General features: G+C 50.3%; 1 protein-coding gene across 1 annotated transcript in view; it reads right to left on the minus strand.

Annotated features, from left to right (window-relative positions):
- LOC116828927 (heterogeneous nuclear ribonucleoprotein M-like) overlaps nucleotides 1–11,254 on the minus strand; it is a 28,630-nt gene extending 17,376 nt beyond the window's left edge. The window contains exon 1 of the mRNA XM_075070812.1: nucleotides 11,112–11,254. Within this exon, the coding sequence (XP_074926913.1) occupies nucleotides 11,112–11,209 (98 nt within the window). The 5' untranslated portion in view covers nucleotides 11,210–11,254. The remainder of the gene's footprint in view (nucleotides 1–11,111) is intronic.
- Nucleotides 11,255–13,254: the final 2,000 nt, after the last annotated feature.

Below are 13,254 nucleotides of genomic sequence, written 5' to 3' on the forward strand. Positions count from 1 at the left end.
AGTCTTCCCTTTAAAGGCCCAGGAATTTTTGAAATTCCACTTCTGTTTGTTCGGCATGGACAGCTCACATCACATCTTCCCAGATGACCGTGGCAGCTCTATGTAGCAAATACTCACACTTGGAGCGCACTTGTGTTGTTGGATCTGCTGGCACAGTGGGGAGAGGAAGCTGTGCAGTCTCAGCTACACTCCCCCCTAGGAACTTCAACACCTCCAGACAGATTTCTCATGGCATGTTGGATACAGGATACGAACGGATCATACATCAGTGCCGCCCTAAGATAAAGGAGCTGAGGCTGGCATACCAGAAGGCAAGGGAGTCACACCGTCACTCTGGTGCTGTGCCAAAGACCTGCCACTTCTATAAGGAGCTGAATGCCACTTCCACCGATGACCCCACCTCTACCGCCAAGACCCCCATGGATACTTAATTGGGGCTGGAGACAGCAAAACAGCAGACTCAATCCCAAGGACAAGGAGGTCAAGTTGAAGGATGATGTGAAGTACATGACATGGTCATCTGGTGGCACAACAAGTCAGGACCTCTTAACTCTGAAGGGGTCTAGCCAATCTCAGCAGTCGATCTCTGGCGCACATGATGCAGGGGAGAAGAGCCCTGGTAAGTGATCTTTTTTTAACTAATTCCACTCAGTTATGAGGTAGGCGTGCCCTTTGCTTTGTATATTCTAGAAGTGGATGAAGGGATAGAAATGTACAAGACTAGCTGTGTTTGCATGTGCTTCACATTCCACTATGCAACTAAGCAATGCGACAGAACAGTGTGTTAACACACACACAGATTTCACAGGAATCCTCCAAAGAGATCTCTAGGGAACTTTCCTGAATGGACCCACCAATCCTCTGCCAAAGATTACTTGGCAGAGCTGCTTTGTTCCTTCCCCGGTAGTAGGAAACTTTCCCATGCCAATCAGCAGTTATTTGTACAGGGACCAAAGCAGTACACAAGCGAGCAGCATAGGGATCTGGTCTCAAGCCGCACAAATGCAGGAGATGCATCCTCGCTTACCCTCAGGAGTGACATATTGGCTTCAATGACCCCTGCCTGTGGCAAACTGTGGCAACATTTACAATACAAAACAAAACACACAATGAAATCCTTTGCCCCCTCTTGAGCGCCTGCTTCCCTCCAATCCCTGAACTCACCATGTTTAGGGTGTTCACTGAAGCTGTGAGCTTGCCAAGGGACAGTGAGAAACTGATTATGTAAAGGAAAAAGAAAAAAGGGGGTGCATTTTACTCTAATGATTTGATGTGGCGCATGCACTAACAATCATGATTCTGTATGTTTCTTGTGCTTCTGCACATGCGGCCTTCGGGGCCCTTCCCTACACACCAGTGGAGTGCCTCTGCCAGATAAGGAAGCGACCAAGGGGGGATTTTTCAAGAGGTGCTCTAATCCTCAGAAGCTGAAAAACAAGAATGCAGGGCATGGAGAGAGACTTTAAAAGAAAATTATAAAATAAGCAGAACAGAAAGAGGAGCCAGGAGCGGATGATAAAAGTGATGGAGGAGCAAACTAAAATGTTGAAGTCCCTAATCATGTTGCAGACTGAATCAATGCATGCTCAGCCCCCCTGCAGCCAACACAGAACTGCTTTCCATGCCCTCCCTAAACCCCTCCCACACATTCCTTGCAACTTCCTGGCCCCTCTCAGTACCCTGCTCATTCCACATCTTCATCTCCCAAAACGATAGCCGGACTTACACACAGCTATAAGAGCCAACAATGCCCTTCATTGTTCTCTCTCCCCCAAAGCCTTGTGTGTGTTAATTGGTATTTAATAAAAATATACTCTCTGAAAGATAACCAATCTTTATTTGCCTCCTACACACAGTGGCTGGTGCTGGAATTAATACCCAGTGGCAACTGATCATTTGCTGAGTACAAATCACGGTGAGGAATCAACATTTTCATGCAAGGTGGCAAGTTAAAGCATTGTAGAGAGCTGTACAGAAAGACATGACTGGAGCTCATTGTCAAAATGGTGCCTCAAAGCCTCCCTGATTCAAACAGCCCTCAGTGTGACCCTCTAATAACCCTGGTATCTGGCTACTCAAAATCAGCTGCCAGGCAATCTGCCTCTGCACACCACCACAGGGAAAACTTAAGAACGTAAGAATGGCCCTACTGGGTCAGACCAAAGGACCATCTAGCCCAGTATCCTGTCTTCCAATAGTGGCCAGTGCCAGATGCGCCAGAGGGAATGAACAGAACAGGTAATCATCAAGTGATCCATCCCGTCGCTCATTCCCAGCTTCTGGCAAACAAAGGCTAGGGACACCATCCCTGCCCATCCCAGATAACAGCCACTGATGGACCTACCCTCTGTGAATGCATCTAGTTCTTTTTTGAACCCTGTTATGGTCTTGGCCTTCACAACATCCTCTAGCAAGCAGTTTCACTGGTTGACTGTGTGTTGTGTGAAGAAATACTTCCTTTTGTTTGTTTTACACCTGCTGCCTATTAATTTCACTTGGTGACCCCTAGTTCTTGTGTTATGAGAAGTAGCAAATAACACTTCCTTACCTACATCAGTCATGACTTTATAGACCTCAAATCATATCTCCCCTTAGTTGTCTCTTTTCCAAGCTGAAAAGTCCCAGTCTTATTAATCTCTCCTCATACAGAAGCAATTCATACCCCTACTCATTTTTGTTGTCCTTTTCTGAACCTTTTCCAATTCCAATTTATCTTTTTTTGAGATGGGGTGTCCACATCTGCACACAGTATCAAGTTGCGGGCATACCATGGATTTATAGAGGCAACATGATATTTTCTGTCCTATTATCTATCTCTTTCTTAATTATTCCTAGCACTCTGTTCGCTTTTGACTGCTGCTGCACACTGAGTGGATGTTTTCAGAGAACCATCCATAATGACTCCAAGATCTCTTTCTTGAGAGGTAACACCTAATTTAGACCCTATCATTTTATATGTATAGTTGGATTATGCTTTCCAGTGTGCATTACTTTGCATTTATCAACATTAAATGTCATCTGCCATTTTGTTGCCCAGTCACAGTTCTGAGATATCCTTTTGTACCTCTTCATAGTCTGCCTGGGTCCTAACGATCTGCAAATTTTTCCACCTCACTGTCTACCCCTTTTGCCAGATCATTTATTAATATGTTAAACAGGACTGGTCTCAGTACAGACCCCTGGGGGACACCACTATTTACTTCTCTCCATTCTGAAAACTGACCATTTATACATACCCTTTTTTCTTATCTTTTAACCTGTTATCAGTCCATGAAAGTACCTTCCCATTTATCCCGTGGCATCTTACTTTGCACAAGAGACTTTGGTGAGGGACCTTGTCAAAGGCTTTCTGAAAAATCCAATTACACTATATCCACTGGATTCCCTTGGTCCACAGGCTTGTTGACCCCCTCAAAGAATTCTTTTCACCCTTAGCTTCACAAACATTATGGAACGCACAGCAGGCTGCTATGACCATGGGACTATTTTCCTCATTTACGTCTAACCTACCATAAAGGCAGCGCCAGTGTACTTTTAATCTGCCAAAGGAACATTCTATGGTCATTCTGCACCTGCTCAGCAGCATTGTCGCCTTGTTGCTGTCCAGATTTCCCATTTAAGGCTTCGTGAGACATGGCAGTATAGGGTACGCTAGGTCTCAGGGTTATTATGTGCATTTCAACATCCTCCCCCCGCCCCCCCCAATTGGAATCTTCTGGTCTGGGAAGTAAGTGCTTGCTTGGAGATATCTGTACAGGCCAGTGTTCCTGAAGATGCATGAGTCACACACTTTCCGAGACCACCCCACATTGATGTCAGTGAAACCATATATGCAAGACCATACAGAAGTACCAATTTCTATTGATGTCCTCCATCGCAAGATGGCCCGGGGCCAAAATTGGGACATGCATGCCATCTATCACCCTGCTGCAGTTAGAGAATCCCATTGCTGCAAAGCCATCCATCATTTCATGCATTTTGCCAAGAGAGTCAGAGTCCTTCCTAGCAAGATGTGATTAATGGCTCTGCACACTTGCATTAACGCAGCCCTAGCAGTCAACTTTCCAACTCCAAACTGATTCACAACAGATGGGTAGAAGTCTGGAGTTGCCAGCTTCCACACAGTGATCACCATGCAGTTCTCCACCAAGAGAGCAGCTCTCATTTTGGTGTCCTTGTGTTGCAGTGCTGGGGTGAGCGCCGCACAAAGTTCCAGGAAGACGGCTTCCGCATCCGAAAGTTCAGCAGCCACTGCTTATCATCCCAGACCTGCATAACGCTGTGGTATGACCACACAGTCCAAAAGCGATAGTCCATGTGCACCTGTTCCATGAATACCAAAAGTAATCTGGTGTTTCTTTCCATGGCACAGAGTACATCAGGAACCTCTGATTCCTGTTCAGAATGGGTGCTCATGATATACTGCATGATCAGCCACAATGGGTTCATAACAGCGACCACAATAGTTGAAAGCAGTGCAGGATCCATCCTTTCAGACAGAGATGCCAGGTGCACAGTAAATGAGTTGTTGAAAAATACTGTGAAATGCAGTCAGAAACCCATGGAACAATGAGACAGAAAAAAACTGCATCATGGGACATCAAGCCCACACCCATGATGCACTGCGATCCATTCCACCTTCACAACTCCTAGCTGCAGAAGGTGGCAAATAGCACAGTGGGATAGCTATCCACGGTGCACTGCTCTCCGTCAATGCCAGAGCACCAACTGTGGACACACACTGCCAATAGAAGTAGCATTGTACAAACGTGCACAAGCGCTGTAATCATACTGGGTTTTGATCATCAGTGTAATTTGTGACGACAAAACTCTGTAGCATAGACGAGACCTCAGTAGGGTATTTTAGGATGATTGACTATAGGGATCCAAATTCTTTGGGCGAGTGTAATCGTGACAAACGTGCTCAGCTCTCCTAGATACCAATGTCTGTTTGGACAACCAACCTCAAGGAAGTGGCTTCAACTACTTTCTTTCAAGTGATTTAGGAAACTAACTTGATGCTCTGAAGTGGGGAACATGAGCAGGGATCCATTTGGGCAGTCTAAAATCAGTAACTATGGTATTTAAGAGTTATTTTCCTTTAATAACTGTCCCCATGAATCCTCGGAATACTCAACTCTTGGAAGAACAAGCCATAGTTCCCCCCCACCCCACCCCCAGGTGAGTTTGAGTACCTCCAACCCTCCCTGAGACATCACTAATACTGCAGAAAAAGCCAGTGAAGTAGGTAAGCTGGAAATCTCAATAACAATGTTCTTCTTTCATCCCCAACAGAAGAGAATCTCTAATATTCTGAGGTACTGCAGCCCAGGTATCCAAGTGGTTAAGGCACTACACCATGCAGACTCCCAAGATGTAGCCTGGTAAATAGTGTCACATGAACACAAGGCTTACCACTTATAGAAAAAAAGCTACAGGTTTACGATGGGAACCTCTCAAAGCACACTGTCCCCCTAACAGTATGAAAAATCCTCTTAAGCAAGCTGAAAACAGCTATGGCGCCTCTTAAGGTTCCAGTGAATTCGACCGTTTGTGATGGAATGAGAGTGGACTTGTTTAGGCAAACCCTAAGGACTCAGGATGCTTTACACACTTTTCTGAGGGCTTGTCTACACTTGGAATGCTACAGTGGCACAGTTGCAGCACTGGATCTATGGCATTGTAGCACTTCAGTATAAGCACTTTTCCAATCAGCATAGCTAATCTACCTCCCCAAGAGGTGGTAACTAGGCAATGGAAGACTTCTTCCAGCAACCTAGCACTATCAGCTCCAGGGGTTAGGTTGGCTTAACTATGTCCTTCAAGCATATGGATTTTTCACATCCCTGAACAATGTAGCTGGGTCAACTTAACTTTTGAGTGTAGACCTGGCTAGCCTGAGGTACATCTTGCAGTGTGCGCTAGGTACAGTCAGATACAAATATCCAGACACCCAAGAAAGCCCATTGCCACAGGCAGATGTTTCATGAAAAGCTGGTGGTGAAAACACCAAAGGTTAGAAAGCAGTATTGGTATTTGCCTGGACAAGGCTGGAGATACATTCAATAACTGTGACGTTCATATCTTGACTGAACTTTGCTCTATGGAGCTTCATCCAACTGATGACCTGCTTCTAGAGGCAGAGAACCTCCCTCTGGAAAAAAGTTCAGTCTCACATGAAGTCAGGAAGAACTCTGCCTCTCTAACCAAAAAGTAGTGGATATCCTTATTTTGTTCTTCCAGGAGCCAAATTTATAAAGCAGCATGTCTCACTGAAGGCAGCCATCTTGCCATCACTGCTCAATAACTGCCAAGTCTCACCCACAAAGTGGCCAAAAACTAAGCTAACATCCCAAGATGCTCTGGTCACTACTAAAGCTGAAAGGTCATACAAGCAAAAATATTCAAGCCTTTCTCAAGTACCAAATTTGGTGTTCTTGGTTCTAAAAGGGAGGGGAAAGTGAGGGAGGAGGAAAGACACTGGGAGTAGTGAGCTACATATAAGGTGGTCACATCCTCAATTGCTAGTTCTGCAGAATATAAGAAATCTATGGGCTTTTTTTGCTGAATCGGTGAGTTCTAAGTCTAAGACCTCAGAAAGGCCTTCATATCGCCAGAAGGGGAAGCACTGGCTGCTTTTCTGGTGGAGACAAAAATTAAAGAAGTGTTTCTGGCTCAGCCTCCACATTCTCATCTTCCTGTTTTACGGAGCCCTTAAGACTGAGATGACAGCTGTTTATAAGCCAAATTTTGGTTGCCATAAATTTATGGCAGGTCAGAAAGTCCAGAGTCAATATTCAGAGCTATTCCAGCTCCAAGGCAACATGACAGTCCCATGATCTTATTTCAACCATAAGGACTCATGGACTCTAAATTCCAAAGCATGGCAAAAGACAGCTGTTCTCCACCGACAGGACAAGGAGTCAAGGATCTGGCAAATTATATGCCAGACTTGGCTACCGTTGTACACTGGGCCTCCAAACAGCCTCTCTTCTCTATCACACACACAATCTCTTCAGCAACAGTGGCTCCCATTAATACATCACATCTATCCTCTGCTCCCTACACTAGCTTCTCATAGAACATCAAATCAAGTTCAAGGTATCTGTCCTTATCCTCAAGGAATTTGATGGCCTGGGCCTAGTACATCTAAGAGGTTGCCCTAAAGTTCTAAGATGAAGACCATTCTTAACCCCTTCACTCCTCAGGAACAACTGAACTTTCTACAATAAGAGAAGGTGATCTATTACTCCTGGGGGAATTCTCCATCATTGCACAAGCGCAGAATTAATGTCCCCTGTAGATAAATTCATTCGCATGCACCTTCCGAGGAGCCAGGGGGTTGGGGCGGAGGAGAAGGGGGCAAGTCTGGTTTGGGCATCAGGAGCAGCCAGGGGAGATGTAAATCACCACCTCAGGAGATGTGGGTGGTGGGGAGACAGGGACAGGACTTCCTCTTCTCCTGCACGGGCTGCTCCTGGGGTTGGGTCAGACCCACCTCCAGGAACCTCCCCCACTTCAGAAAGCTCTGCACACACACCCCACTTCCTGACCCTATCTCTCCCAGCAACCAGGGGGAGGGGTCACTGTATGGGCAGCTGCCCCTCATCGGCCCAACCCCCATGCATCCAGACCCCCCCTGCACCTGGACTTCCCTGCCAAGCACCTGACTGATTCAAGGCATCAGGAAACCATGGTACAAGCAGCATCTCTAACAGAAGAGGAACCAGCATCTCACTTTTCCTGATGCTGAAACATACAAAATAACTGGTAGCAGCTAAGCTTGACTGAATATGACGTAACTAATCTTTTTTAGATCAACAGAGGCACATTAGTATGCATTCCTCAGTCTTTCTAGTGGAAGAACTAGCAGAGCTTACTAGCAGAGCTTCCACAGTTCCTGATACCAAGACAGCAACACAGAAGAAACACTAGCAGTGGATACCAAGACCTGCACCCTCCTTTACATCAAGATGGGAGCAAGAGAATTTGTCAGCACCACGACTCTTCCCTAGCTGGAGGGTGAAGCAGAAGTGTCCAGGCGCCAAGAAACTGATCTGAAGTCTCAAACCTCCTTAGCAAACTCAATAATGAAGACTAGAGATTTATTAAGATCCCACCTGATCGTAGAAATCAAAAACATGGGACCCTAATGACATTACTGCATTGCATGAAACAGGTCTCAATTTAACATCCCTAGCTGCTTCAGCCATGCCACGTAGCCCAAAACAGGCAAAATGGCTATTCAGTCAAGCACGCTAGCAGGACCAGCGTAAGGAAAAGTAACAAACCTAAGAGGGCAGTGCCCCAGGCAATGCCCATCAACACTCTTCTTTTTAAATAAAAATGCAGCAAGCTAAGCTTGTGGGGAGGGAGAAACACCAATGCCATCCCACCCCCCCAGTGCCTGCACTCAGCCAAACCCCCAGCCTCCCCACCAATGCCATCTACCCCCCATGCCTGCACTCAGCCAGACCCCCAGCCTCCCCACCAATGCTATCCCCACCCACCACCCACCCCGCACATCAAGCCAGACCCAGCCTCGCCACCAACAGCATCCTACCCCTGAGTGCCGCATCAGCGCAAGACCCCCAGCTCGCCCATCAGTCTCATCCCACCCTCTCTACGGCTCAGACCAGACCCCAGCCTCCTGGACCAATGCCATCCCACTCTCCCAGTGCCCGCAACGACCAGACCCCCAGGCTCTGCAACAATGCCATCATCGCCCAGCAGTGCCACACTGCAGCAAGAACCCCGCCTCTGCACAATGCCACATCTACCATCCACCGCCGCGACTCAGCCAGACCCCCAGCTTCTGCACAACAAATGCCAATCTACCCCATCATAAATCCCGAGGCCCATTACCAGCACTCACCAGCACCTCCTCCACAATGCCATCCCACACTCTCCAATGCCCACACTAAGCCAGACCCCCACTCTCCCCATCAATGCCATCTACCCATACCACTGCCCGCATCAGCCAGACCCCCTAGCCTCTGCAACAAAGGTCCATCCAGCCCCACACCGCCCTCCAGGCCCAGAACCTTCCAGCTCTGCACCAATGCATCCTAAGAGCACCCCACCTCCATCCATACCTGCACCTCAGCCAGACCCAGCCTCTGCACACATGTCAATCTTACCCCCACACACTCCAGCATCAGCACCGCCAGCCTTCCCCACTCTCCAAGGGAACGTACGACACACTCCAATTACGCACGTTCCATACACAGACGCGCACTACACCAAGCCAGACCAACACACGCCTCCCCAATGCATCTACCCCCAGCACACGCACTCAGCCAGAACCCCGAGCCTCACACAATGCCATCTACCCCACAACACCCACTCAACCAGACCCCAGCCCTCCCCAAATGGCCATCGTTGATGAACTAAGAATGCTCTTAATGTTTCTCTGAATACTGTGTTTGATGCCGTCAGTGTCTCTCATGGCGTTCGTGTAAGTATCTGGTCAGACGAAAGGGCCACGTAGGACCTAAATGCCTGGCAACTCTGTCTCCTAAGTCAACTGATGGCCTCGGGCCCCTCCTGCTGCAAGGCAGCTGCAGGGCTGCTTGGAGACAAAGAGAATTAGAGTGTCCACTGGCGGGAAAGGAGCTGAGACAGACGAGGTGGAAGGGGTAGGAGGAGAAGTTGTTTCGTCTGGAAGTTGACTGGAGGACAAGAAGTGAAGTGGCAGGCATGGGTCTCGTCACTGACCCCAAATGGACCGCGGCCTGATGGGACTCAGGTTCGTTTGTATCTACAAGCTCTATTTAAGACCTGTTCCTGTCATCTAATTATATAAGCTTTCTGTTTCGACTGCGTGGCTAATGAGTCCGACGTCTGACTGGCAGTGGGAGGTGGAAGGACCTCTGGCTTCCCAGGACCAACTGGGTGGGCTTGCTGTGGATAAGCGCACGGAGGGGCAGAGGATGCTGAATCTTAGCGCAGGGAGGAGAGACCCAGAGGTGAAACGTGTGGAGCTTCATTGCCGCTGAACAGGAAAAGACAATCGTTGGACAGTCTCACCAGGGACGAGGAGGCCTCCCCAAAGTCCTGACTGACTTGCGGGGAGGCAGTTCTAGATAGGACTCGCACGGGGACTTTGTGACACGTCTACCCGATCCACCCTCAGTGCCGCACTCAGACCAGACCCCAGCCTCCCCACCACGGCCATCCACATTGGGCCCCAGTGCCAAGGCGCCACTCAGGACTTCCGACGTGCCCAGGCTCTGCACCAACCATTTACCATACCCACATCGCCTGCAACTCAGCGCAAACACCGCAGCCTCCACCAATGCCACCCAGACACCCAACCACGCGCACTGCAACTAAGACCCCAGGCTCTGCACAACGCCATCCTATCCCCCACCCGCCGCACTCAGCACAGACCCCCAGCCCCCACCAATGCCATCTACCCCACACACACCGCACTCAAGCCAGATTCTCGCCTCCCGTCACAGATGCCATCGCCACACTCCTTCACAATGCGCCACCATGCAAGCGAGACGGCCAGCTTCAGTCCTCCCCATCAATGCATCTACCGGCCCACACCTGCCGCAGCCCTCAGCGCAGACCCGCCAGCCCCCCACCAAGATCATCCTACCGCCCCACCCGACCGCCCTCAGCCAGATCCCAGCTCCCACACCAACGCCATCCCACCCCTCGCACCTGCCCGCCCATCAGCCAGACCCCAGCCATCCCACCAATAACATCTACCCCCACCCGAAACCGCCCTCAGCCAGATCGGCCCAGCTCCCACACACGCACACTCCCACCCCCTAGTGCCCGCCTCAGCCAGACCCCCAGCCTCCCGCACCAACGCCATCCCACCCCCTCAGTGCCCTCACAGACGGCTCCCCAGCCTCCAGCACGGCCCTTGCTCCAGCTCCTAAAGCCCCATCCCGCCAGGCCTGACGCCCTCACTCAGCCAGGCCACGGCGGTCAGCAGCGGCTCCTTCCATCCACCAAGCCCTCCACCTCTGGAGCCCCCCCCGGCCTGGCCCGGCCCGGCCCGAGGCCCCGGCCCACACACGCGGGGACTCGAACTCCTGCTCCCCCGACCAGGAGGCCACCCACGATGGGACGGGGCTCTTCCAGCGGTGCCTCACCTCTTAGGGGGCCCGTCCCCGGCGCCGCCTGCCCCGTTAGCCGCCGCCGCCGCTGTCTCCTCCATTTTGCCACCACCCTCAGCCCCCACGGCCGCCATTTCCTCCGCGCAGCCCCTTTGTGCAAGCAGCGCCAGACCCGCGCCGTGCCCCGGAGAACGCTGGGAAAGGGGCGGGGTTGAGACCCTGGCGGCAGCGCCCCCGTGCGGCCGCGCTGACGTCACAGGAGCCGTTGCCGGGCTCTGGGTGGGGCCCGCGCGGTGGCGCGAGGGAGTTAGGGCGGAGCTGGGGCCTGGTGCGGGCGCTGTGCCTGAGGGGGGATTCGAGCCGTGCGGGGAGGGGCCTTGCCTGGAGGGCGTTCGGTGCAGGGCGGGTCGCACGGTGCCGGAGCCGGGCCCGGGCCTGCCGGAGCGGCGGGGGTGGGGTGCGAGGGGCACAACAAACCAGTATTTCCCGCGCACGCCCGTTTGCAGGGCGGTGCTGTGAGCCTCCCGCCTGGCAGCTTGCCAGGGTGGCTGCAGGGCTCCCCCTGAGCACAGCCGTGTGGCTCTCAGGTGTTTGCACCCGTGACCCGTGTCCTACAGACCTCGGAGCGTGACCCCCCCCCCCCGTAAATTAAAAACACTTTTAAATATATTTGACACCGTTATAAATGCTGGCAGCAAAGGGAAGGACTAGGGTAAAGGCTGACAGCCCTGAGTAATGATAACCTCACACCCCACAAGGACTCCTAATGCCCAGCTTAAAAACCCATTTTAGCTGTTAGCAGAGGAGCCTCCCTGTTGGTACACACCATCCATCCCGAAATAGGTCTGCTATTTAAACCATGGTACCAGTGATTTCAGCTTCATAGTATGAAACAGAACTCGCAACTAAACCTAAAGTGATTCTTTTATTAACCTTTGATACAAGACACACACTTTCTCAATTCGTTGAGTTTTGTAGCTTGGCCCCTGCCTCGCAAGTGCTGTTGAGTTGAGAGCGAGTTGCTCCATCAGGGTATGCCCGGTACAGTTCTGGTGCGCTCAGTTTGCACAAGGACAACAGCCCGTCATCACTCCTGCCCCAAGTGCTGTTGAATTGAGAGCCCGGTACAGTTCTGGTGAGCTCAGTTTGCACAAGGACAACAGCCCGTCATCACTCCTGCCCCAAGTGCTGTTGAATTGAGAGCCCGGTACAGTTCTGGTGTGCTCAGTTTGCACAAGGACAACAGCCCGTCATCACTCCTGCCCCAAGTGCTGTTGAATTGAGAGCCAGGTACAGTTCTGGTGCGCTCAGTTTGCACAAGGACAAGGACAACAACCCGTCATCACTCCTGCCCCAAGGGGGGGAGGGGAAGGAATCCAAGATCAGCCATAAACGATAATTAGGGCAAGTAATCCCACCATGCTGAGCACCTAGGCAGGTGGGTGTGTCCACGAAAACAAGATCAGCTCCTGAAGTCTTTTTCCACAGTTCACCACTAGATGTCAGGGAAGAGCTCATTTAGATTCTGCTTACATGTAAATCACCTGGAGTTTAGTTACTTGAGTGCACAGGAACTAAGGACTCTAATAAAATCTTCATGTGCAAAAGTCAGTTTGTTTTTTCAGAATCAGCCTAACACTTTCACTAAGACTTAAGCTTTATTTAAAAAAAAAAAAAAATAGGCTTCAAACTTGCCTAAGAAATGTCAACACATAAGGCTGATTGTATAAATACCTGAAACTGAGCATTATAAGAGAAGATAAAGGGCTGACCTAGGAGGAAAGGCCTTAAAAGCCAGAAGCTAAGCGACCAAGGGGAGCTAATAAACAGGGGAGTTTGAGAGAGGGAGTCATAATATAATCATGATGGTTAGGAAGGGCTGCAGTGCCAGTGCTAATACTATTCCTGTCTCCTCCACCTGTGCCTGTATCCAGACAGAGAACCTAACCATGGATGCCTCTACCCAGATCCTGGTGTGGATTTACAGACTGGCCTGCATTTCCCACTTACAGAAAGCCAGGCTGGGCAGATCATCCAGTGTGAGAAGTGCCTGATGGTGGAATCTCTTAGGAAGCAGATGGGAGAGCTACAGGAGGAGATGGCTAGGCTGAGGAGCATCTGTGCACGTGAGGAATTCATTGACAGTTTTCATATGGAGACTTCCAAGGCTGAGGAGGCT

The sequence above is a fragment of the Chelonoidis abingdonii genome, chromosome 11, assembly GCF_003597395.2.
Source record: "Chelonoidis abingdonii isolate Lonesome George chromosome 11, CheloAbing_2.0, whole genome shotgun sequence".
Classification (NCBI taxonomy): Eukaryota; Metazoa; Chordata; order Testudines; family Testudinidae; genus Chelonoidis; species Chelonoidis abingdonii.